The following is a 25,813-nucleotide window of genomic DNA, read 5'->3' as shown; positions in this document are numbered from 1 at the left end:
TCAAACATAAACAAAATGATGCGAAACGCTCTTTTACGATCTACAGCTACTGCTTCAGCTGCAGTAGCTTCTTCATCTATTAGACCAGCGATTCGATTCGCCTCTCGACCCGTTATTCTTAATGCTCAATCAAATATCCAACAAGGTCAAAGGAGGATGTATCATGAGAAGGTCATTGATCATTACGAAAACCCTCGAAATGTGAGTATAATGTCCTTGTGCTTGACTAGAAGAGATCGGACGGTCATATGGTGGAGTGGAGTGGAGCGAGCAGATGCTTGGTAACAAACCGAGATTTGCATAAGAAGAAAGAGCAATGACCTAGATTATGCCTCATCAAGCCTTTGCTTAGATTCTGATCATCGGGATAATCAAGTCGTATTCGAACCAGGCGCTGATGATATCATGTTATTCAATTACAGGTAGGCAACCTCCCAAAAGGTGATCAAGATGTAGGAACTGGTCTTGTTGGTGCCCCAGCATGTGGAGAGTGAGTATCCATTTGTCATACTGTCTGATGACATTCGATGTATCAAGCTGACGTACGCCAATACTCAGTGTGATGAAACTGCAAATTCGAGTCGGAGAGGATGGTGTCATTTCCGAAGTCAAATTCAAGACTTTCGGTTGTGGTTCAGCTATCGCTTCTTCATCATACATGACTGAAAGAGTTAAGGGAATGACACTTGAACAAGCCGGTGCCGTCAAGAACACTGAGATTGCTAAGGAATTATGTTTACCTCCTGTTAAACGTGAGTTGCAGATTGAAAGCGATTCCAACTTCATTTACGATTTACTTGTGGTCTTATGGTTTTATGCTAAACCGCGTCCATTCGTTTAGTACACTGCTCTTTACTTGCTGAGGATGCCATCAAGTCAGCTATCAAGGACTACCAAACCAAGAGAGCCAAGCGACTCTCGACTGCTAACGTGAGTCACACTTGCTCTGCCATCATAAGTTGCAGAACAAAACACTGATCGTCTGATTCATCAATAGTCACCACCTCCATCTCTTGGAAGTTCACCTCAAGTTGCAACGGCCTAAATTGGCCAGTGACGGAAAGCGAAGCGCGGAGTCGATTGATCAGTTGGGATTAGGATCAAGTTGTATTGATTATGTGTAGTGGTGGTTATTTGCTGGTGTAGCATTTATTATGATCTGCTTCTGTTCACCCTACGATTTGAGCGATTGTCAGTATAGATCAGAATGTCGAAGCAAGGCGAGAATATGAATACGAAAACGGAAATCACAAAACAAGAAGAGAGAAGGAACTCCTCAAAATTTAGACCTGATCGAAATCCTATCGATTGTATTATTTTATGTATAACATGCAGAAAAATTGAAAACTTCAACCATATATCATCCAGATTATGAGCCTTTTCCTGATATTCAATGCACGACATTCTACACTACTGATGAGGTCATTACTGTAAACTACAAGATTGTCCAAAACTGAGTAATGTATATATAAGCTACAAGAAATACAAAAGAAAACATATAGTCCAACAAAGCCTTACCAAATATCTAAAAAAAAGTTGAAAAATTGTCCTCATAATGGAAAAGACTGGTACCGATTTAAATAATCTTCAATCAATTATGATCTACTATTAAACCTCTAGCAGATTGAATATCAGATTCAACCATATCTTTAACTAATTCTTCAAAATTCCATTGTCTTTTCCAATTTAATTGATTTTCAGCTTTTGTTGGATTACCAAGTAATAAATCAACTTCTGCAGGTCTAAAATATCTTTGATCAATTTTAACTACAATTTTAGGTGGTATTGTATCTAATCTAATTGCATATTCATTTATACCTTTTCCAATCCATTTTAAAGGTATTGATAATATTGAAAAAGAAAGATTTATTAATTCTCTAACTGTATGTGTTTCTCCACTATAATAATCAAGATAAAAAATAATTAAGATTTATTGTCAATTATTTATTATATGTTTTATTGAATTGAAAAAAAAAAAAAACTTACGTTGCTAAAACGAAATCATCTGCTTTATCACTATTATATAAAAAAAAATAAAAAGATTTAAATTCAATTAGCTTTTAAACCTCAAAAAAAGATATATTTTAATTTTACTTACTGTTGTAACATTCTCCACATTCCTTCTACATAGTCTTTAGCTAAAATGGTAAAAGAAAAATAATAATATCAGCTTTTGAAAATATAATTTCACAAGAATAATTGCAATATCAAACTAACCATGTCCCCAATCACGTTTTGCATCTAAATTACCCATCCACATACAATCTTGTTTTCCAAGATAAATTTCAGCTACTGCTCTTGTAATTTTACGAGAAACAAATGTACGACCTCTTCTTGGTGATTCATGATTGAATAAAATACCACTGGAAAATTTAAATTAGATTTATTTTTCTTCCCAACTCCAACTTTTTAAACAAAAACAAAAAACAACATATAAACTCACTTGGAAGCAAACATTCCATATGATTCTCTATAATTTACAGTCATCCAATAAGCATATAATTTTGCAACTCCATAAGGTGATCTAGGATGAAAAGGTGTTTCTTCATTTTGTGGTGTTGTTTTTACTTTTCCATATAATTCTGATGTTGATGCTTGATAAAATCTAGTTAATTTCTCAACTATATGATAAATTTCAACAAATATTAGATAAAACACTGGATTATGCTGTAACTAAATTGTCAATAGTACAGAAAAAAACTTACGTCCAACTGTACGTATAGCTTCTAATAATCTTAAAGTACCTAAACCATCTACATCACCCTAAAGAAAAAATCATTTTTCAATTAGCTTTGGGAAAAAAAAAAACCATCATTTGATAGTCTAAAATAAATATCTCACAGTATACTCGGCCATTTCGAATGATACTTTAACATGACTTTGAGCAGCAAGATTATAAACTTCGCTTGGCCTAGAAAGAAAAATTACCACTTAAACTCAGTATCATTATTTTACCTATTTACAAATTAAACTTCAACGTTTTGTAAAACTTACTGAGTTTTACTTATAACACTAACTAAATTTGCGGAATCTGTCAAATCACCATAATGTAAAAAAAGCTTATTAGGAGTTTTAGAATGTTGATCATTCCAAAGATGTTGTAATCTAGAAGTATTAAATGAAGAGGATCGACGAATTAATCCATGAACAGTATATCCTTTTGATAATAATACTATCATTTTCAAAATATTATTTAACAAAATCAGCTTTAAAATCTATCTGAAAATTACCGATGATAAATCAAAAGATAATGGGAAAACCTACATTCAGTAAGATATGAACCATCTTGTCCTGTTATTCCAGTTACGAAAGCAATTTTTCTTTTTAACCAATTTTCTTTAGTTATTTTCGCTAATGCATTCGTATTTGGAAAATTAAATAAAACATTTGAAAAATTTGATTCATTATAAATTGGTGTTGAACATCTTTCTGGAATATAATGTTGATTTAAAGGTTCAACTGATTCATCATGATATCTTAAAATAATTGGATTATTTAAATTTTGTTGTTGTTGTTGTTGTTGAGGAGGAAGAGGAGGAGGAATTGATAATAAATTATCAGTTTGAAAATCTCCAATTGGACAAGGTAATTCTGATTTTATTAAATTATTATCTAAATTTTCAAAAATTTCTTCTGTTTCATCTAAAGATTCTCTTTCAATTGAAAAATCAGTATTTATACTTAAATTATTAATTTCGAAACCTAATCCATTGATTGATTTACAAGGTGTCAATTCGTTTGATCTCAGATCGAATTTAGGTAAATGATTAGAAATTGAATATGAAGGAGAAGAAGTTATTGATGAAGACGAAGCTTGTGATATCCCAGGAGTTATTAAGTTATTGGATGATGAATAAGAAGAAGAGCTTTCTGAATCTGAGCATGAATTTTGATTGTCTTCTTCTTCGTAAGAATGCCAAGCTGGTAAAGACTGATGAGGCTTCAGTTGAGATTGAGTATCAGGTATTATTGACATGATGACGGCTAAAGCTGTTCAAACCAAGCAAGGAATGTTCGTATCTATATTCGAAACAAGCTGATTCCAAACGTCCTAGAACTGATAGCGACCGGAATGATTGTAGATTTTGATGTCACGATTGGTACGACTACTTGAAATGTCCAAAATACTAGTGAGGAAATTATAAGAGAGGGAGAGGAGACTCGGATTTCTATCATCTCTCGCTGTTTAAGTACAACATTCCAAACGAGCGGTGGTCAATTCAGCTCATCATGATCTGACGATTGCGAAAGCATATTAGCGTAAGTAAGGAGATATGAGAAGATAAGGGTCAAATAGGCTTATGAAACAACCCATCATGTCCTCTTAGTTTGACCGCATCGATGAGACGAGGTATGCTTTAGATATACCAGAAATACGGGAAGCTGAAGGCTTTATGGATTCGTTTTCATATGGAAGTCGCACATGTAAAACGGGACGCTTTAGCGAAATGTTTGATAATCCTGAAGTATAGTACGTCAATACGTCAAAGGCTGTACAACTAGATCATACTACCCCGGGGTAGATTTCATAATTTCTCACGTCATCCTATTCGATATAAACCTGGGGTACCGACTTATCAAGATACAAATCTTCTTGCGTAAACCGATCATTCATATGCGAGATTATTCAGTAAAAGTTCAGGAATTTAACCAATAAGACGGGACTGAAGAAGCTTCATACAAAATATAAACCTTTTTTTAACGAAAAGGAAAAGATAGTCTACCGATCCCGTAGACGTCGAGTTTCACTTTTGAAAACGGGAGAGGTGACTTACTTCACACTTTATTTAACCCTGATCACGTTGCCGATATTGGCATTGAAAAGTTGATAATTGAATCTTCCCACGGTACTTCAAATCGCAGCTCAAGCCTATTTCGTAAAGCCGGTCTTACGCGCCTGTATGACCCCACTATGAAATGAGGGCCTCGACTCTTTTGTTTAACCTTTGCCCCCCCTCCACATGGTTGAGCACCACATCATACATAGACATCACCATTCAAATGTAATCACTTATACGACAGATGACTAAAGAATAAAATTATGAAAGATGCTTAAACATTCAATATTAGTACGTCAATCAACCCACTGAAACAACAACGTTGAACAGCTTAGCAAGGTCTCAACATTGGTGAAAGACTATTATATCAGAGAAAAATCACGTACATACACGACAAAAAAAGCACGTCCCGCACGTTGTCAACGACAACTCCTTTGGCTTGGTATTGACAATAAAGCGGTGTTCATATATAGTCAAACCAGTAAACAATTACTTAAGAAATATCACATTCCCGAATCAAAATTGAAACGACAGAACAACGAAAAATCAATAATATATCGACGCTTGATGACGAAAACGAATAAAATAGAGTCGGCTCAAGCACCTTTTTTCCAAATACCTACTTAGCTAATTCAGTATATTAGCGTCAATTTCGCATTGTCCTTTCAATCACTCAGTCAAGAAAATCCCAAATACACACAATTATCAAGTAAATTCCAGACAATTTTATTCCATCATAAGATTCCTTTCACCGTAACAATAAGAAGAACAATCACTTTCATCCTTCCGTTGTATCGACATAAACAGTGTGAATACCTGTGACCCTCCCATTACAAAATACAGGACAAAGAAGCTCATCATCGGAATTCCACATATCACCTAGCTCCAAAAAAGAAGTCGTCGCAGATTCATTCCTAAACTTCAAAATCTTACATCTGCATAAAACAATAGCATTGCAAACCCTGCATCCCTCCAACCTTGAACACCAGAATTCACTTACGCCAAGCGGAATGATCCGGTTAACCTCATTGTAGCCCAGCAAGATCAGCAACCTATTCATTCGGATCATACCCTCTTAACATACCTTCGTTACGCGCCCAAAGCTGTTGCCAATTCATTTGTTCATCAATTCCAGTCATCAAAACGTTCAAGCCCAATCGCCATTCGTAAGAATTCAAGATGTCCGCAATTGCATCTCCTCAACCTCCGCAGACACCCTATGCGCCTTCGTCATTATCTGCATCCACTTCTACCACCGCTTCTGACACTCGCTATACACCCACATCTATGCCTTCTCCTGGTCCTGGTCCTAGTAGTGCAAGCGGATCTTCAAAATGGAAAAATGTGTTCAAGATTGGACGTAATGGAGCTAGTATTGGCAAAGGCAAAGAAGGCAGACCTGCTATACCTGAGGCGGAGAGAATACATTTAGGTGAACCTTTACATCTTCCTCAATCATCTAAATTTCCTACCAGAATCCCCCAGATACGTTCCCAAACGGACCCTTACCCCCCGACCCAGGCTGGAATAATCGAAGAAGTGGACTCGATCAGACCAAAAGACCCTTCACAAGAAGGTGCCATCTCAAATGATAGTCTCCATATCAATCCTGAATCGAATTTAGTCACACCCACGTCAGACGAACAAAGCAGACCATATTCATCGGTGACGGACGGATCAGGTTTCACCGCCGATAATTCCTCGAGATCATCTGGTTCGCGCAATCTGACTGGGGTAGTGAATGGCCATGGGATCACGACACCATTCGGTAACCCTGCTTCACCTATGAAATCACCTGGTATCGGTCTGAGTGGATTCAAGTCACGCTTTTTCTCTTCGCCTAATCCTCATCCTATAGATACGAGTAGTTCAAGGGGTAAATCGAAAGCAGATAAATACAAAGGATTAGGTAAGGAAAGTAGCTCATTTACAAACTCACATGGGCACAAGGTATCAGTTGGTTCCTCCAGTATATCTTCGACAACAGGTAGATCTCCTTCTTCATCGACTTCGCCCAAGACTCCCAATCGAACCAAAGGTCGAGATGCTACTGGTGGGCAAGCGACTCCATCAGACGGAACTGGTTTGACGACTGGGAAGACCGGTCCAGGATCAGGGTCAGCTACAGCTAGATTTCTCAGGCGCGTCGTTTCAGCGCCGAACACCAAAGCTCTCTTTGCGCCGAACAATCTCTTCAACGATGCACCAGACGTGCCTCCTTTACCGGCTACAGCTAAAGATAAGACAGCCCAACAACCCATCTCGCCTGTTGTCGTAGTGGGCAACGGCGAAATTGATTTGACGGCCTCACCACCGCGCGCACAAAACGGGATGTCTAGTCCTTTTACCACTCCTACCTCTTCTCTTTCGGCCAAACAAAGCAGCGGTCCGGTGTCAGGCTTATCAGCCACAGGAACTAGATCAACGCGAGCTCACACTACATCCGCCGCTGCACAATTTAAGAACATCAGGGATTTGCAAGCTCAACTGGGTGTCGGAAGTAGTCCAGGTAGTCCAAGTGGAGATCCTCATCATAAGCAGGTTTTCAGGCGGACTTATAGTAGTAATTCCATAAAAACTAAATCCGTTAGTCTAGTTCCACGAACGCACGGTTCACAGCTGACGGTCGCGCTCTCGTATAGGTTGAAGTTACGCCCTCGTCATTCCAGAAGATCAAATTATTAGGCAAAGGTGATGTAGGAAAAGTATACTTAGTCAAGGAGAAGAAAACGGACAAGCTATTCGCAATGAAAGGTTCGTCCCGTATCTCGGCTTTCACGGACGCAAAGCGTCATCCGGCTGATGATGTGCTCTGCAGTGTTGTCCAAGAAAGAGATGATAAAGCGAAACAAGATCAAGCGAGCCTTAGCCGAACAAGAGATTCTAGCCACGGCTAATCATCCTTTTATCGTGACTCTGTTCCATTCTTTCCAATCTCAAGATTATCTGTTTTTCGTCCTTGATGTGAGTCAGCTACAATTTGCATTCTATCTCTGCACATCCAGTGAGCTGACTTACTATTTACCTGATCAGTATTGCATGGGAGGAGAATTCTTCCGTGCGCTTCAGACTAGACCTGGAAAATGCCTATCAGAGGAACATGCCAAATTTTACGCTGCTGAAGTCACTGCTGCCCTGGAATACTTACATCTGAACGGATACATTTACCGGGATCTTAAACCTGAGAGTGAGTCAATTCCTGTTCGGATGTTAAGTACTTCGCTGATATCTAGGCTCCTGCTAGACATTCTGTTACATCAATCGGGTCACATCATGTTATCGGATTTTGATCTGTCAAAGCAGTCTGGCGAAGCTGGTGGTGCGCCTGCTGGTATCAAACATGGTGGACCTAACGGTGTAAGTCAGCGGGAGCTTGAACTCGACCATCAGCTGACGATCTTGCATAGACTATACTAGTCGATACCAGATCTTGTATAGCAGACTTCCGAACGAATTCCTTCGTGGGCACTGAAGGTATGTCAGTTGTGTTTTGTAGATGGGCGTTCTAGCTGACATCCATTTGTAGAGTACATCGCGCCTGAAGTCATCAAAGGACATTCGCATTCTTCTGCTGTGGATTGGTGGACATTGGGTATACTGGTGTATGAAATGATTGTAAGTCTGCTTCCGATGCCATATCGGTGTCTCGATTGAGCTGACGATGCTTCTAGTTTGCGACAACCCCATTCAAGGGACCCAATCGGAATGCAACTTTCGCCAATGTCATGAAAAACGACGTGTTCTATCCTGAGAGTCCACCTGTTTCTAGGTAAGTCAGCATCATTTAAGTAAATTTGTCGCGGGATAGCTTGTTGATGTCCAAATGGAAATAGCTCTTGCAAATCATTCATTCGGAAACTGCTCATAAAGGACGAGAACAAACGGTTAGGTTCCGGTTCTGGTGCAAGTGAAGTAAAATCTCATAAATGGTTTGGAACTGTCAATTGGGGTTTACTAAGAAATATGACGCCCCCAGTGAGTTGCGCTCTTTCCATTAAAATTCGAAATGAGGTTTATCAGCTGATCTATTTGTGATAGATCATACCTGCCGAGTCTAATGGTATTGACGCGATCAATTTCAGAACACTTAGGGAGAGTAAAAGTGTAGATTTTGATAGAGATGATGTTGTAAGTATACAACAGTTTTCTTTCTTCTAAATAGGGTATGGAAGCTGATATAAGATGATATTGATTATTTAGGATGTAATACATGCAAAAGCTGGTAATCCATCTGTATTTGGTAATTCTACTCCAGGAATGTTAACACCTAAAGAAATAACAACATCAGCTGAAACACCTTCTTCATCAAGTATAAGTGGTAGTGTAACTAGTAATGGAAATGGAGGTATGAATTCAAAAGATAAAGAAAAAAATCCATTCGAAGAATTTAGTAGTGTTACTAGACATGTTGGAGAATGGTGATGAAAAGGACATTCAAAATTGAAATTTGTCCATCTTTTGTTTTTTTTTGGTTGTGTACAAAAGGAGAAAATATTTTACCGAATGTATGATACCTCATTCGTTATTGTCATTCGTTATTGTCATTATTCATGTCAATTTGTTGTTTATTTTGTATTTAGTTTAGTTGTTCATAAATTAAATGACTTTTATGTGATGTAATTTAAATGATTTACATGATAGGATATTTCAATACTATTGTTTTAATGTTGTTGAAAGAACTAGCGAATCATTGAAAAATACAGTACAAGTCACAGTAAATTATGACTTGAATGTTCCAGGAAATCGTATATCTCATCCATTCGACTTTTTCAATTTTCAATTAACCAAGTTGTAATTCGCTTTTTATCATTTACAATTAATGAGATGATTCATTTATTTTTCAAACAATGATAAGTGATATATAGAATTAAATGCATATTATCGCTTAAATTTAATTTGCTTTACTCAACTTTCACCACCACCACCACCACCATCACTTTGTTGTCTTTGATCATTTTCATTTTCACCACTAATAAACCAATTTGGATTTAAACCAAAATCAAAATTTCCATTTCCAATTCCATTCATTCCAAATGCAAATTCAGCATTATAACCATTATTAGAATTATTTAAATTAAATCCTGTTGTTGTTGTTGATGTTGAAGAATTTTGATTTGTTCCTCCTATACCATCAAACATTCCTCCAAATGTTAAAGTATTTGAATTTTGATTTTGATTTTGATTATTTGAAATTATTGGATTAGTTGTTATTGAATTTAAATTTAAATTTAAATTTGAATTTGAATTTGGGTTATTTGGATTATTTGGTAAAATTGCAGATCCATCACCAGGTAATCCAAGTAAATATCCTAAATCTAATTGATTTTCAAATTGAAGAAAAGAATCCATTTCAAAATTTGTTAATTCATTATTGTTATTATTGTTACTACCAATCGTATTCGAATTTTGTTCATAAATTGTTGAATTTTGTAAATTTCCTAAACCACTGGATGATTGTGGTCTACTTCCAGAATTTAAAATCAACGTTTTTCAAACAAAGTTAAGATAAATTCAGGCCATCACTTACCTGTCGATACCTTCTTCATTATCTGCTTCCTGTAAAGTTTGAGCATATAATCGATCTCTTTCTCTGAAACCAACTACATTTAATTCAGCTGCACGAGCTATATCCGTTATTGTTTTTGACAAATAAGTGGATAATCTAGTTTCGCTCAATTCTCCAACTTCTAATAATTCAACTCCCATCTTGAGGTAATAGGAGATGACCGATAATTCGATATTAACAATGGAAAGTATGGCTGGAGAAGATTTCGCAATTCGGACCAGAAAAACTGCTGCTTGAGCTAAAGTTATCGTAAGATACTAAAAAGGCCGACGTGATATTAGTTACCACACTGGGATAGTTTGACCACAGGGGAAAAAGTATGATCGAATAGCTCACATCAGTCGCAAAGCTCAATGCTAAATCCGTCTGACTACTTTCATGATGAGTTTGAATAGTTGACATAGCAGCATTCAGCGCTTTCTTAAGACATTGTGCCACTACTTCATCTTCCTCTGGACCCGATTTAAGCGCAAATGAGTTTAGGCATAAACGCATATGGTCCGCTTGGAGTCTTGCTATTCTTGCTGAAGAGCCCAAATATAAGCTATAGGGAGAGCCTATTGTCAAAAGCAGCAATGTTCAGCAAAGTCAACAGGACCTGTTACTACGGTTTCAAAATCGAATTTCGGCTCACCACTCCATACCCATAATTTACACCATTCATCCAGATCATGGTTCAGATCCTTGAACATCGTCCTTACATTTAGCTCCTTATCATGGAACATATCCGCTCTTTTAGGATCAGCCCAAAGTGCACTTCGAGGATCTGCTAACATTTCTCCCCAGTTTATCAGATCTCTACCAATTTGTGTAAGCTGAACTTGGCCAGCAATATACACATCCCCATATAGCGAAATTGAGGGTGTCGATCCTGGTCTTGGTAACGCTTGATTGAGTCGAAGTTGCAGGAAGCCTTGCTCGTCAACGGTCTCGAATTGCGTCGATTGTGGCCTACCGAATCCTAAAGACAAAAACCCGTCGAAACTAAGTTGAATTCAGCCATCAGCCACCAGCAGCGCTAATAGTAAGCTTGACTCACCAGAACCAGCATAACCAAGTTCTCCATTGTGGCATGAATTGCTCCAATCTTTCCCACTCAACCGTACCAGGTCTTGTCAATCTAGCTATTTCAGCAGCTTGTCCAAGAAGTTTATGTACACCAAGTCGACGTGCAATTCTCGCTGCATGTCCGGTCACGACCCATGAATCAGGTCCTCTACCTCCACTTTGTAATCCCCATGCGGAAAGAAGCAAAACAGCTTGAACATCCGATAAGGCGTGTTGCTTTCGGAGTAGAGTATTACTCAGATGAGCTTCAGCAAGATTCGCCAATCTTGAAGGGATGATTGGGTCGAGGATTGGCATAGATCCAGGTGATTTTGCAGAATATTTGATATAAAATCGAGATGCAACTGCTAGAATTGCTGAGATAAGGAAAGGAGATTGTCGGATGGTGTTGAATGCTTCGTCCAAAGCGACGTTGACTATCGGTAAGAATGGATGACAGTGATCGATGAAACTTCATGTACAAATGAAATCCGAGTCAGTTTGTTTTATGAGCACAAAGATTTTTGGGACAAGGACCTACAAGCCGAATAGCGTTTCAGCCATTTGCATACCAACAAGCTCCGTGTTGATAGGATCATCACGATCATTCATAAATCTTCGCTCGTACGTGCCTGGAGGTATCTCGTCGCGACTTGTAGATTGACTAAGCTGAGGCGAATTTCGGCGAGATTGTTCTCTGTTATCCCATATTGATGGCTATGAGAAGTACAAGATGATATCAGCCCTTGTCGCCCAAAGGAATGTATATTCGATTGTCACAAATAGAGGCATGAAGAAAATGTCGAAAATTCACCTGATATGTCAAAGCCTTGAAAGGTGGTTCAGCAAAATCTCCTTCTGTAACAGCTGCCAAACGCTCTTCAGCTTTTTGACCTTTTCCTTTCCGCTTCTTGCTTAAAGGCTCCTTCATCAGATCAACGCTGCTGACACCAGTATTGACAGTATTTGCACTAGCAGGACTTGGTCCGGCTCCATTAGATGATATCCCTGAGGGGGACTGTTGGATAAAGTTCATATTGCTAGGAGAAGATGTGAATCTTACGTGATTTTGAGCAATAACCGAAGGTGGATTATAATGGTGATCGTCAGGTGACATGGAATTTGCAGGTTGTGACTGCTGTTGTTGTTGTTGTTGCTGTTGTTGTTGTGCTAGAGAAAATGGTGAAATTTGATTTGGATTAACTTTCCTAGGTGGATCGAGAGTTTTGATATGTGTCGGAGGAGGTATAGTTTGATGATCCTTTGAATTTTTAGGATGTAGATGTGGTGGATAAGGTGCACCAGTTTCAGTTTGTAGATTTTCTTGTCTTTTTTTTACTGGATCAAAAGTATGAAGCATTTCATTATTTGGATAATTTACTTTTTTATTTGAACCAATATTTGATCCATTTGATCCTGCTAATCCTGCTAATAAATTTGCTACACTACTTTCAAGTTGTTCTAATCTCGAATTCGCTGCATTAATTCCTCCTGATCCTCCTGTAGATTCAATTAAATTATCTGTTAGAGATGATCCACCTGAACTAGGTCCTAATCCAGGTCTACCAAAATCACAAATATTTTTAGTTTTAGTACACCTATTACAAGGCCATCCACCTGTACATTTCAATTTTTGTTTTCTACACCTTAAACAAGCTTGAGCTGCTCTTCTAGGTGTATTATTTTCTTCAGCCGAATTATCCGTATTATTAGCCTTCTTAATTTTAGGTTTCGGTCCAGAAGCTTCAGAAGCAGATCGTTTCATACCACTAACACTGGTACTAGAGTCAATTTGATCTTCATGTGAAGATGAAAAATTGGGCTGTAAGTCGGCTTGGTCGTTATAGTGGTTTGAAGAAGATCCCGATTCGGTCCGATGAATAGGTGGTAAAGTGTAATCGTATAATGATCCTTCTTCTTTCCTTTTCTCGCTACTTGAAACACCATGTCCCTGATCGGAAAGATACTGACTGTGCTCCATATTGAGCTTCGCGCAAGTGTTGTCCAATCGATGATGAAATGATTGCCAACACGAAGAAATGGAGGAGTAGTGAAAAGTGGGGAAACTGAGTCAAGCATGAAATGATCATTCAACTATTGACGTTGAAACTATCGAAGCCGTTGATTTGATCGGCCCGAACATTTTTCATCTTTCATATTGGTGATCTGTGGGGCACATTCAAATAAACGTGGCACATTCGGTAAGATGACATAACACAATTGCCGATATTCTTCAGAAAATGGCTACTTCTTGCTTGAAATCCGCATTATTCGATTCGCTGTGCATACATACCGTGATGAGATATGAGCTGATTGATATGTAGACACAAGGATGTGAGCAATCTACACCAGCAGACCAGCGCCAACGTTATACTGGAGAAGCAGAGTATCGATCTGCCTGTCCGATGTATAAGCTAGCTAGCTCAAATGGTGATCGACCAAATGAAGAGCTTTGTTTCGCGAAATTGTGTGGGTGTAGTAGCTATGGTGATCAACTGGTACTTCCAAAATAGTAAATGCATACAACAGCTGAACATGACATCTGGTGGCAGCAAGAGCAGATGGGGATCTTCTCTAGTTTGACAATATGACTCGAAACCAAATTTACTTGACATTCCCCTTTATCTTCTCCAATAACGCGCCCATCCTTGCCCCCATATTCGGCTGTCCTTTCCTACCTCCTCTTCCTATTCCTGTATCTCGGGGTCGATGGAATTTGGAAAAAGCCTCTTTCTTTACATCTCTATACGACTTCTTTTCTCCTTGTTCAGAGGGAGCGGACGGCGAGGGCGATGGCGATAACGCTCGAACCTTCTTAGGCGGCGAAACTTTATGGTGAGGTGATTTATCGCTCGATTGTATTGGAAACTTTGGTTTTGATCGATTCAGTTTTGATGATTCGCCTTTATCATATTTTGATTTATGATTCGAACTTGAACTTGAACTTGATCCAGGTGCAGGTCCAGCTCTATCTTTTAACCTTTTCTGCTCCTCGTTTGCCCCATCCGAATCATCATCAGACTCAGAGCTAACCTGTTGTTTTGGCCTTTCATTCCTCCGCCTTGTTCCATCTCCTAATCGGCCTGAATCCATGCCTTCAGCTTTCAATACTTTAGCATAAGATTTCTTCATTTTTGCTCGTTGAATCAGGTCTGCCTTTATCTTTTGAGCTATAAAGTCGAAAAAGGTCAGCTATCTCAAACAACGTTTCATCACAATTCCATAAAGCTGGAATTTAAGTAGAATTACAGTTGAAAAGTGAGGTGGAAAAGTCAAGGAAACTTTCGGGATTAAGTGAACAACTCACCTTTTCCCATATAAGCATCTTTCGGAGCTCTGGAAGGTTTGACTTGAAATCCTCCACCATATTTCCCTCCTCCAGGATTTCCACCAGATCTGACTTTTGGTTTTGGCTTAGCAGATTTACCTGCTTCTTTCTGTTTCTTCGTCACTCGAGGCATATTACCGCGATATTGTAAATGTAGGGGTTTTGGAAGTGGACTTCTTTTGGATGTTTAGAGCAATGTCTAGTAAATCACCGAAGCCTCAAATTTTCGAGTGCTGCCTTTATACGATGTCTGGCCTGACGTTTGATTCGGTATTAGATATTATTATACTCACCATATAATTGTGGTCATTCGAAAATAAATTCAACAACAAAACCAAAATCTCATGCTTACTTGATTGCGGGGTAAAGTGGCAAATCGCCACAATCCCTTAAATACCGTATATCCGATGATACTTGACTTGATACGTTTGTCGCCACCATCTTTTGTTTGAATTATCATAAATCATCCAATTCTTACTTTGGTATTTATAGATTTATTATCAATATACATACTCACCACTCAGTTCTCCCTCTTTTTCCTTCTCCGTAACGAATTATACTCGACAAATTCGAGTCAATCACAAGCAAATACCTCTTTTAGATACTTCTTGAATGAGCACTACAGGTTAGTCTTTCATCAAGTTTACCGTCACGTTAAATGCTGACTGATTGACTCCCGTGTCCTTATTGCAACTCGGCTTTCTCTACTCATCTCATCATCCACATTATAATGATCGAATGCAAAATCTCTTCTTCACGATCATTGCACCATCATCACCACAGCTACAAGCAAAGTGGACGCCACTACCAAGAAATCAAAGGCCCCAGCCTCCTCTGGGGTCGAAAACTTAGGTCCTGCTTTCGGTGAGTGATTCCTCCAAGACTCAGGCGCGTAAAGATCGAGAGGTACAGAATGAGCGTTCATGAGAAATGGGAAGGGGGTGGTGCTGGAATGTGATTCACTCTGCAAAATAGAAACAAAGGAAATACATTACGTGTTCCTCGTGAGCTTTAGCTGACCCTTTCGTTGCTGTCCCTCAGACCCTTTCGCCCCCGTCGATGATACTCCTTCTGTTGAAAAGACTGTAGGAAGCAAAAATGACAAGATTCATATCCGTAAGTTGTGTTTCCCATACTTGTTCTATCAGCCCATGTTTTCTCCTACTATCTTAGGAGTTTGACGGTTTGAATGAAATGAAGATAGTTGATGTAAGACATGAGCTGACTGTTTCTTTATCTTTCAGGTTTACAACAAAGAAATGGTCGAAAAACACTTACCACCGTTCAAGGAGTTCCTAAAAAGTTCGACCATTCTAAAATCTTAAAGGCTATGAAAAAAGAATTCGCCTGTAATGGTACAGTAGTTAAACCTGAACAAGTTGAAGGTGGTGAAGATGATTCGCCAGCTCCCGTCGGTGTAAAACCCAACATGGGAGATGTCCTTCAATTACAAGGTGATCAAAGAGTTGCAGTCAAACAATTCTTGATTGATGCTGGTATTGTCAGTCAAAAGGAGGCTAAGGATCTTATCGTTGTGTAAGTCTTCTCCCTACAATCTTTGCTTAATTCCCCCTCATTGATGCCAAATGCTGATTACCTTCATTTCTTCAGCCACGGTTACTAGGCTTATCAAAGCTGGAACCTCGATCAATTCATACAAATGATCATCCTGAAGAGCGTCGCGACAATTTACCTCCTCATTATAGCAAACATATCATTTCATCATTGTAGTATAATATGTTCATACTCTCTATCCATTCTCATTCCGCATGAATAGTTGCAGCGCGTGCAAATTCATCGGGAACACATTCCGCGGTGAAGGACTACCTTAGCGACGATACATGCGCAATTGTACAACAGTTTTATGATTTTCACATACAACATATATAATGAGACGTGAAATTGAAGTCAGGTTTGTATGGTCATTCAATCGTTCTCTTCCAGCGCGTGCATCTGCAAATCAAATTAGCTAGAGCTAATATATTCAACTGATCGTATCAATGTGTTAAAACCCACTTTGAATTCTAATATACCAGAATGTCCACCAATCTCTACATTATCACTAAGGGGCATCATCACTTGAACACATAAAAATCCAGAAGTTTCAACTTGTAAACAAATTTTAACTGATTGATGAAGAGCTCGATGTAATAAAGAGAAATGAGTAGAATTATAACTAAATTTCAAATAAATAAACAAACAACCTATAAGTTAAATACCTATAAAATGAAAGAAAGGTTTTTTTTTTTCTCGAAAGGAATTGGAATTTACCTAAATTTAACTTGTTCTGCACATTCAAATTTATCCATAACTTCTTTATCATTTGGATAATCTAATTCTGTAATTCCAAAATCACCTTCAGCTAAAATTTTAAATTGTCCAACTTCAGCTCTATGATTATGTCTACCTTCTGAGGATATTGTTGCAGTTGGTTCTTTAGGTGGATGAGCTTGTTTTGGTGGTGTAGCTAAAAGTGTTATTCTAGTACATGAAGGTGGAAGATCAAAAAGTGCATTTCTAAACCATTCAGATTTCATAATTAGATAAAGTGCCCTAAAACAACCATTTATATACCAAGTCAGCATTTGCATTTAAACGCAGTGAAATCATACATACATATCATCTTGATTAAATTGTGCGTTCATTAATTCTTCAGGTTCAAGTGTTCTTAATTCGCATGTTGTAGTTGGTCCTCTAGCATCATCAGATCTATGACAAATCATGATATAAATATGTCTGTAGAGTGGATTTATACGGGACATATCAGATAGATTGTGAACTCACAATAACACGCTCAAATCATATCCTGGTCCACCCCATTCCATCCTCATACCAGTCCTTTTTTCTTTACCTTTCCTACTTGAAACATATTCTTCATTTTCTTCATCAACACCAACTTCACCTTCTCCAGCCCATCTTCTCTTACTTCTGGATTGTGCAGTTGACGTAGATGCGCCAGAAGAAGCACCCGCATTTCCAAAGATGTTTAAGCATTGAAGGAGAGCATCGAGAGAAAGTTCGAATGTAGCTGGAGTTGAGGGCGGATTATACGTGAATGAAGTGAATAATCCAGTTGGAATCCATGCGATTGCTATTTCCGTATCCCAAAGGTATGTCAGCTGACTGACAAACGATGACTGGATAATCCGACATCTCAAAGTGAGGGGAAACGCAACACTAGATCTAGTGAACTCACCACATAAAGTTCGGACTTCCTCAACCGTCACTGCTAACCCAGCTTCACTGATTTCCATGACCGCATTCTAAGTTACGTTAACTTCATCTCTGAGCAACGAGTTTTCCATGCACTAGAGATTGCTTACATGTTTTAGACCTATGCCACGCAACAATCGGGCTAAAGGTCTGACATCGTTCGTTTCAGCGACTAGAACCTAGAAAGTGACGACAATAAGCTACGAGATATGTATCCGGTAGTCGAGGAATTCGGGAGGTTTTGAGCTTACCGGTATACTCTGATTGGCCATTCTTGACCTTGAGTAAAGATGTGTTCCCAAAAGCGTCAATGGAGGGTGATCTGTTGAACAATCAAGAAATGTACATGATGATGAAGATTATCAAAAGAAGACTATTGAGCAAAAGTTGACTGGACTGGATTGTTCGGTACGCGTCTTTACCGAATACGATCGGATATCGGATCAACATCATCATTTGATTCACGTGACAAACGATCAAGCGTAATGTAATGTATGACATGCTCAATGGGCAGATACAAACTTTTATGATACCACTTTGGACTGCTCCACATGTACTTTGACCGAATCAAACAGGCTTCAGTGCCCAACAAGAGAAGCAGGTCAACCTTTGTAGCCAAATGCGCACGCCTATGAATCGCAAAGCAAGTCTGTGAGATCTTCCTACTGAACTTCCGGGAATGTCAGTGGGAACCAGAGGTATACCTCGGTTGACTGCTCAGTATGTGATCGTATTGTAAGTTGAATATCCTAAAGATAATGTTGATTTGATTCGCGAGATTATACCGCGACACACGATACGAAATTCGATGATAATTGCCAAAGTATGGAAGCAGGTATGAGATTACTCTACAAAGACTAAGGAAATGTATTCGTCACTACACCCATCTTCCACTCGCTACAAAGGACCAAGGTGCTGCTACTTTGTCGGAGCTCTTATCAATACCAGTCACTCCTCAGGCGCTCCCCTCACCGGCGGCTCGAGGATCGCTTGAGTCCGGCATTTGCTGTTCAACAGGCTCTCGCTGGGCCTTCAGTTTGTCATCGGGGATCTATGTCAAGCAGCTGATTAAGCGTCTGATAAGCTGGGACAGTGATCGGCAAACTCACTATGAATGAAACAACAAGCACAAGCACCGCTGATATCAGACTAAATACAAATGTCTTTCGCAAGGAAATCTCGTAGGCCTTTCTGGCTTGAGCTTGTTGCCAAGCTTCCGGTAAGTCTTCGATAGCTTTGGAAGCATGTCTAAGCTTGTTGATGATCTACATCGACACGAGAATACCGGTGTCATCTCAACATAAGTTCAGCTTTCTGATATAATTGAATCAACTGACATCTTCCGAGTCAAATCTCTCATGAAGTTCTCGGTATAGAGTGATCTGCATGAGTGCTCCCGATACTCCAACGCCAAATACTTGACCCAAGCTACGCCATACAAAGACGTAGCCTGAAGCTGTGGCAGTTTCATGCTCTGTTCAAGAGAACCAGTCAACTTTATCGTTTGGAAAGGAAAATCTAGAGTCACACTGACTTTCAACTGAGTTTAGGACAGCCGCTGTCCAATTTCTTTTTTGAGCTGTTTCTTGAACAATCTCGCTAGAGAAACCGTATTGGAAAAGACTCACAAAGCGTTAACACTAATAATCCGCTGAAACCGGCGCCCATAGGAATGATAGCGAGCCATTTTACGGCCCAAGACGACTGATCATTCATAGTTATGAAGAATGACATAGCTATAACTGGTCCGGCACAGTTCACCACAGTTAGCCATTTGTATTTGAGTGTCTTCTTGCATAAATAACCCATGAGTGGTGCGGAGATTGTCAGTGCCACCTGCAAAAACATATTGCAACTTAGTGTCCAGTGATACCGAAATTTCCGATGAAGATTGATGCGATTCCCCAATCATCAAGTGATAACCACTCACACAGCTGGGGAGTAGATGAGCACCCGCTTTCGCTACAGATTCCTCAAAAACAATCTCGAAGAATTCACTATGGTCATTGTAAATACGGATGTTAAGGAAATACTTATGACTAGAACTCACGGTAAATGATAAATCATATTGAAGTTTACAGCCGCTATCAAACCAGAGATGATTCCAACACATAATGGCGTACGCTTTTTCAATAGAGAAATGGGAAGTACTGGCTTCGCAGCTACCTTGAGCTCGATGTAAACGAACAGGATTAGGAAGAGCGGGAAAGTGATTGCCATAGATATATCAATTGGGCTTTGAGTTATTGATTGCGTCTCGGCATTTCGAGATAGCAATTGAAGTAAGGCTCCCACCTATAACTGAGGGTCAATAACCGTAGCTTCCATGGAAGAACGAGGCTCTTGCTTACCGAGATCAATAAAGTCAAAGCTCCTCCAAAATCCACTTCTTTCAGTTTATTCCAGCTCACAAGTCTCTCTACGTGATGAGGGACTACCAATATGATTTGAATTATAGCTACAATTGCTATAGGAATTTGAGCTGGATGACCCAAAGGATCAAAAATCAGCTAGCGTCATTAGATGGGCAAGACAAACTGTCTCGAAAGTCGACCGACCATAAAATGCCGCTCTCCAACCGAACCACTGCGTCAAATATCCTCCAACTGGACCACCAAGTCCAATACCAGCGCCAAGAAAAGCAAAAGCTAATCCTTGATAGAATCCTCTTTCCGCAGGTGTGAAGATATCAGCTAACAAGACGCTAGCCACTGTACTCATACCTCCTCCACCCATTCCAGCTACGAATCGCGCAATTACCAATAAAGTGAAATTAGGAGCAATTCCACAACAAAAGGTTCCAAGGGTGAATAAAGTTAAAGCTTGAAGATAAGCGGTTCTTCGACCTATTATATCGCTCAAACGACCGTATAAAGGTGTGAAAGTTACGCTACTCCACAAATATGCCGTCCCTGAGTGTTGTTATGAGCAGTTTCGTGAGCGAAAGGACGCTAGATACAGTGTACGTACCGATCCAAGCTTCTTGATCTGATGTATATAATTCCGAAGAGATTGTAGGCACGCATGTCGCAACGACTGTTTCATCACACTCAATCAACATTTTGAGGTGGTTAACTTGAGAATGATGGAAAAGATAAGGGACTTACTAGTGAGATCCAAGTTGGCTAAGAAGGAGGTAAGCATTGTTGTAGCCACTATGAGTCGCTTGCGGCCGGGGTTCAAGTGTTGCCACTCGTCACGGACGGTAGTGGTGGCAGATGGAGATAGTAAGGGTTGTTGCTCATTGGTAGATCTCATGATGTATGGAGTATGTGTGAGTCAGAAAAGATGAAATATGTTTCGATAGCAAGTTGTTCAGCTTGATGGGTGAGTGAAATGCAAAGTCTTGCATGTAACAGTCACACTGGTCCACACAGACAAACCCTGAGTTTCCGACAAAGGGGTGCTGAGCCTTCGCACTACGTCATGCAATGAGTGACATCCTTTGACATTTGATGACGAGTCTAATATAAAGTGGAAATGTTCTTCGCGGGCTCAAGCACAGAGAACAAGGCGAAAACCAATTCAATTCTCAAGACAAATCGAATGCATGGTACCATGACTATTCACTTCTCAGATGGTCTAAAGAATATACGTGACGCTAGGAGAAAACATACTGTAGAAGCCTATAAGGTGTCTCATACTCCAAAAGGGCAACCTGTGAGTAATCACTTCTCCATTAGGAACTATGTCAAACAAAATTTACTGGTATCAACCTTGTCGATCTGAGCGTTATCCTTGTTAATGCCGTGCTTCGCCCAAAACGCTAGGTGTTTTTCAGAGGGATCCGTCAGCCACAATTCACATTGCGCAATGGTCTCATCATCTTTGATTTCTATGTTAGAATTCCCGCCTTCCCTTCCATAACCTCTGCTAGAAAAGTATTTGTTCGAGAGGCGGAAGATATCCTCCCTCGAACTGGCCAATCTAATATCTACAATCTCCTTAGCTTTCTCATACGTCTGCTCGGAGATTGGTATTCTGTGGTGTCTCCACAATTTGTCTTGATAATTCGTTTTGAAATCTTCAAAAGGTATATCAAACCTATTTTCCTTAGTCTCCAATAAATTCATGTGGTGTCCACACTCCGTCTGAAAACTTTCGAGGGAACAATGGTCGTCAGAATTAGAGGCTCGTATGTCTCTATCACCTTTGTCGATGATTTTCTGCTCGGACGGTACAACGGCTGAACTGGAGGCTGGTATATTTTGAGCACCTTCGTCGATGGTCTCCTGCTCGTTAGGTGCAGTGGCTGAACTGGAATCTGAGATGTCACTATCACTTTCGTTTGTTGTCTCTTGCTCATCGGCTGAGCCTGATTTAGATATATGGTACCAGTTTTCATGAGTCAACGTGCCCAGTCGTTCTGCGAGCAAGGGAACATCTGTTTCCAAAATAGTGACACCTTCACTAGGAAGAGAATCAGGATATGCCTCTATGAGATGTTGTAGTGAATTCGCATCTAAGAAAGAGTAAGTATCAGTATCTGAGTTGCGACAAACACGTAATACGAATCTTGTCCGTCTGAGCAGAGATGAAGGGACCAGTTTTTGGTCAATTTCTGGAACTTCCTGGACACTACGACGTCTCCAAAAGTGGTCTTCTGGATGCTGTGTGAATCGGATCCTTCCATATTGTTATTTCTTGCCTTGATTGATCAATGATAATTCAATAATAAAGAGGGAAGAGACCTTCGAAGTAAGGCCATGCTGATTTTATATTGGGGACTTGATGCCAATAGTACTTGAGCCATATAACGTTGATTTCGTTTTCACACAAAGGTAAGTCCCAATGACTTCGAGTTCAGACAGAGGTAAGTCTCAACGGCTTCGATTTCATACAAAGGTAAGCCCCAACGACTTCGCAATGAGGTCAGGATTTGTCCTTTCATCAGCTACCTTGTTCATGACAAAGTGCGAGTCAGGGCCTAGGTAAGCTCTTTTGAGCTTGATCCTTTCTTGAGACCTTCGAAGCTCTTACGTCAATCGCAATGGTGGCAAATTTGAACCCCAAAGCCCCAATCATGAAAAGCAGTTCCCTACCTATGGTGCCACGGTGCTGTGATGAACGATAATCTTGGTTACGGACCAGTATATTCTGTACATCGGACGAGGCATACAGTAATCATGTACAAAACCGAAATGAGGAAGCTACATACTTTTTGGGTGATACAGAAACAGTGTGGAAAATGACAAAACGAATCATAACTATAGTTGTGTTTTTGGATTCTCGAACCTTTAAACCCTTCGAACCTCGCGGTAAATCAAATCGCCCTCCCTTCTTCACCATGCGAGTCACGTATATCCCATTTATGACCTTCAAATTTCTTCCTTTCCTTCTAAGTTGCCTCGAGGACATCAGAGTATGCTTTGACAGCCTAATGGAATCTTTCAACTTCCGTTCTTTCACCTGCAACACCTTCAAGTTTGTAAAGAGGTTCAAGGTGAGCATTCTTTTGCCAGAATACCCATCGTTTGATGAACCAAGGTAACCAAACGGTAGACTGGTATTTAGCGAATGTTGCTACGGGCACAGCAAAGACATAATCTAATTCTTCTAAAGTTCGTCGACTACGAGAGAGAGTCAGACCTTATATGAGCTTCATAAACAGTGAAAGAAGGGTGTATATAACTCACGCAGTCTCTGGTGTGAAGAAGAAGATCAATACCCATGCCAGGATATTTGTACCAGCGTAGAAGTAGAATGCTCCGAATGGTTTCATTGCAGCAAGCATACTTGGGAATGTTAGACCTACCAAGATTATCATTAGCTTGACTTCTCACCTCAATAGATGCAACATATGAACTCACCAAGAACAGCCGCCCACATGTTATTCTGTTGTACAGCCCATGACATACCGATTTCTCGATGAGTAAGAGGGTAGGATTCGGCAGCATATACGAATGGAACTGGTCCCATACCAGGAGAGTAGAACGCAGTGAAAAGGTAGATTGCCAAAGCCAAAATAGGTACTCTAGCTGCGTTTCCTGTGTCCATGAAGAACATTGATCCAGCCCAAAATAGACAGAGGGACATGCAAGGGAAGGTGAAAAGCAAAAGGTTTCTTCTTCCAAAAGTATCGATAGTGTAGATGGCTGGAATAGCAAAGATGGTATTGACAAGACCGAAGCCAAACGATGCGAGCAAACATTGTTTAGGATTGTATCCTGCTTCAGCGAAGATCGTTGAAGAATAGAAAGCTATAATGGTTATAGTATGTTTGTTAGCTGCTGAATCATATGCGTATCAGGACCTCCGAGTATCAATCAGCCACTCACACATGATATTGATACCACACAATTGTTGACTGATCATAACAACCCAAGAAGCAAGATTGGCACGTCTAAGACGAGGCTTGGTGAACAAGTCACCAAATCTGGAGAAATATGTTGTACCCTTGAAAGCCTCTCTCTCTTCCTCAAGTTGACAATGAGCGTAGAACATATCTCTTGCAGCTTGAATCTCGGATTTTCGTAATCGCATTAGAGATCTGAAAGCTTTTGGGTATCGGTCCTTTTTCATCAACCATCGAGGAGATTCGGGGCAGAACCAGACTAAATTGCTTTCTTTATTAGCGGAGCGCCTTTGGACTGATCAATAAAAGAATGCATTGTACTCACTCAAGAGAAGAAGAGGTACAGCAGGAACGAACGCAGCAGCCAATTGAATTCTCCAGGCGTTTTTACCAACGTTCATGAAGACCAAATTAGAGCAGAAACCGAAGAAGATACCAAAGGCGACCCAAAGTTGGAACGACATTACCAAGGCACCTCGAATACGTGCTGGTGCACTTTCAGGTATCATCAATTGTCAGCATAGATCCTTACAGGGAATTCTTCAATAGAGACACAAGATACATACGTCTCAGCAGTCATGATAGGGATAGTTGTGATCTTCATACCCATACCAAAACCTAAAAGTACCCTACAAGCAAATAGTTCTTGCCAGTTTCGAGTAAATGCTTGACCAAGTACAGGGAATACACCTGGGAATCGAATTCGCAATCAGCTTATGAATTCGCTGATTTGGTCATGAGATAAATTGGGTAGACTTACAGAAAAGACCAGTGACGAAAATAGTACCTCTTCTACCAATATAATGATTGATAGGATCGGTAAGCATAGCGGAGATAGCACCCACGGTGATGGATGGAGCAGCATTGACCATACCAACCAACCATGTGTTGTGAGCGATACCGAATTCAACCGGGAAAGATAAATTTGCACCATTTGCACCGGTGTTGTCTAAAATATATAGTAAAAACTGAGCGATTGACTTATAACAGCTTGATTATGAGAAACACTTACCCCAACCCTGGATTGCGGAACCGATAGAACAGACAATTACCAAGAAATATAATGCGCGGGTTTGATCCCATTTATCTTAAAAACAGAGGTATTTTAGGTGGGTGACACTAGACATTTAAGCAGTGAATCGTTACTTACTGGTTCTCTCCCTACGGAGCCAGAAACGATCGTCTTCGGTAAGTTCCGGTATAGACTCAAAGTCATCTGGTTTTTGTGATAACAAAGCAGCTCTTTGGAATAAATCCTTTTTGTCGTCGAATCCTTTGTCATTACAGAATTGATCTGCCAGACCAAATAAGTTTTCTTTCGATAGTCCATATAGAGGATTTTGAATTCTGAAATCAAAACAAAATGATAATACGTAAAAGTCAGTCTTTGATTTAAGGGGTATACCTCGGCAATGTAAAGTGACTCACTTGGCGCTGATATTTCTATTACGAGCTACCACATGTTGTCTATGAGAAGCTTCAACATCTTCTACATGACCTATCTCACTAAACTTTTCAGGTTTAGCATCATTGGTCAGGCGATGAACTGATGAATCACTGCCAGCAGAATGAGGTAAAGTTGCCAT

At 39.7% G+C, this 25,813-nt stretch overlaps 10 protein-coding genes across 10 annotated transcripts; 3 read left to right on the top strand and 7 right to left on the bottom strand.

Moving 5' to 3' along the window:
- Positions 1-15: 15 nt before the first annotated feature.
- Positions 16-1,045, top strand: I206_103097 (iron sulfur cluster assembly protein 1, mitochondrial; the record flags this gene model as incomplete). Its single annotated transcript, XM_019153664.1, has 5 exons — positions 16-201; positions 423-490; positions 559-752; positions 842-930; positions 998-1,045. 5 exons carry the CDS (start codon positions 16-18, stop codon positions 1,043-1,045), a joined length of 585 nt encoding a protein of 194 aa, XP_019013825.1.
- Positions 1,046-1,591: 546 nt separating this feature from the next.
- I206_103096 (GDP-mannose 4,6-dehydratase) lies at positions 1,592-3,976 on the bottom strand (the record flags this gene model as incomplete). The annotated part of the gene is made up of 9 exons (XM_019153665.1): positions 1,592-1,898; positions 1,987-2,016; positions 2,099-2,138; positions 2,218-2,363; positions 2,444-2,621; positions 2,706-2,763; positions 2,842-2,911; positions 2,995-3,172; positions 3,265-3,976. The coding sequence occupies 9 exons, from the start codon at positions 3,974-3,976 to the stop codon at positions 1,592-1,594; spliced, it is 1,719 nt and encodes a 572-aa protein (XP_019013826.1).
- Positions 3,977-5,957: 1,981 nt separating this feature from the next.
- On the top strand, positions 5,958-9,200 carry I206_103095 (uncharacterized protein; the record flags this gene model as incomplete). Its single annotated transcript, XM_019153666.1, has 11 exons — positions 5,958-7,364; positions 7,421-7,532; positions 7,597-7,742; positions 7,812-7,965; positions 8,023-8,135; positions 8,186-8,252; positions 8,305-8,393; positions 8,450-8,547; positions 8,612-8,753; positions 8,817-8,906; positions 8,979-9,200. The coding sequence occupies 11 exons, from the start codon at positions 5,958-5,960 to the stop codon at positions 9,198-9,200; spliced, it is 2,640 nt and encodes an 879-aa protein (XP_019013827.1).
- Positions 9,201-9,683: 483 nt separating this feature from the next.
- On the bottom strand, positions 9,684-13,372 carry I206_103094 (uncharacterized protein; the record flags this gene model as incomplete). The annotated part of the gene is made up of 7 exons (XM_070202679.1): positions 9,684-10,242; positions 10,306-10,601; positions 10,681-10,901; positions 10,979-11,328; positions 11,384-11,863; positions 11,933-12,108; positions 12,206-13,372. 7 exons carry the CDS (start codon positions 13,370-13,372, stop codon positions 9,684-9,686), a joined length of 3,249 nt encoding a protein of 1,082 aa, XP_070058780.1.
- A 623-nt stretch (positions 13,373-13,995) lies between these two features.
- On the bottom strand, positions 13,996-14,852 carry I206_103093 (uncharacterized protein; the record flags this gene model as incomplete). Its single annotated transcript, XM_019153668.1, has 2 exons — positions 13,996-14,561; positions 14,699-14,852. 2 exons carry the CDS (start codon positions 14,850-14,852, stop codon positions 13,996-13,998), a joined length of 720 nt encoding a protein of 239 aa, XP_019013829.1.
- Positions 14,853-15,331: 479 nt separating this feature from the next.
- On the top strand, positions 15,332-16,259 carry I206_103092 (translation initiation factor SUI1; the record flags this gene model as incomplete). Its single annotated transcript, XM_070202678.1, has 4 exons — positions 15,332-15,344; positions 15,503-15,583; positions 15,761-15,835; positions 15,964-16,259. 4 exons carry the CDS (start codon positions 15,332-15,334, stop codon positions 16,257-16,259), a joined length of 465 nt encoding a protein of 154 aa, XP_070058779.1.
- A 386-nt stretch (positions 16,260-16,645) lies between these two features.
- I206_103091 (uncharacterized protein) lies at positions 16,646-18,204 on the bottom strand (the record flags this gene model as incomplete). The annotated part of the gene is made up of 8 exons (XM_019153670.1): positions 16,646-16,672; positions 16,736-16,895; positions 16,991-17,272; positions 17,336-17,428; positions 17,504-17,810; positions 17,916-17,982; positions 18,043-18,111; positions 18,184-18,204. The coding sequence occupies 8 exons, from the start codon at positions 18,202-18,204 to the stop codon at positions 16,646-16,648; spliced, it is 1,026 nt and encodes a 341-aa protein (XP_019013831.1).
- Positions 18,205-18,887: 683 nt separating this feature from the next.
- I206_103090 (uncharacterized protein) lies at positions 18,888-21,190 on the bottom strand (the record flags this gene model as incomplete). Its single annotated transcript, XM_019153671.1, has 11 exons — positions 18,888-18,983; positions 19,042-19,197; positions 19,270-19,406; positions 19,467-19,490; positions 19,561-19,768; positions 19,863-19,929; positions 19,983-20,227; positions 20,284-20,414; positions 20,491-20,844; positions 20,903-20,968; positions 21,040-21,190. The coding sequence occupies 11 exons, from the start codon at positions 21,188-21,190 to the stop codon at positions 18,888-18,890; spliced, it is 1,635 nt and encodes a 544-aa protein (XP_019013832.1).
- Positions 21,191-21,618: 428 nt separating this feature from the next.
- I206_103089 (uncharacterized protein) lies at positions 21,619-22,565 on the bottom strand (the record flags this gene model as incomplete). The annotated part of the gene is made up of 2 exons (XM_019153672.1): positions 21,619-22,342; positions 22,435-22,565. The coding sequence occupies 2 exons, from the start codon at positions 22,563-22,565 to the stop codon at positions 21,619-21,621; spliced, it is 855 nt and encodes a 284-aa protein (XP_019013833.1).
- Positions 22,566-23,309: 744 nt separating this feature from the next.
- On the bottom strand, positions 23,310-25,813 carry I206_103088 (uncharacterized protein; the record flags this gene model as incomplete). The annotated part of the gene is made up of 10 exons (XM_070202677.1): positions 23,310-23,502; positions 23,569-23,683; positions 23,743-24,132; positions 24,211-24,498; positions 24,553-24,722; positions 24,794-24,917; positions 24,988-25,176; positions 25,240-25,314; positions 25,378-25,574; positions 25,656-25,813. 10 exons carry the CDS (start codon positions 25,811-25,813, stop codon positions 23,310-23,312), a joined length of 1,899 nt encoding a protein of 632 aa, XP_070058778.1.

The sequence above is a fragment of the Kwoniella pini genome, chromosome 4, assembly GCF_000512605.2.
Source record: "Kwoniella pini CBS 10737 chromosome 4, complete sequence".
NCBI lineage: Eukaryota > Fungi > Basidiomycota > Tremellomycetes > Tremellales > Cryptococcaceae > Kwoniella > Kwoniella pini.
Note: the sequence above shows the minus strand (reverse complement) of the source record. Positions and strands in the feature narration are given on the sequence as shown.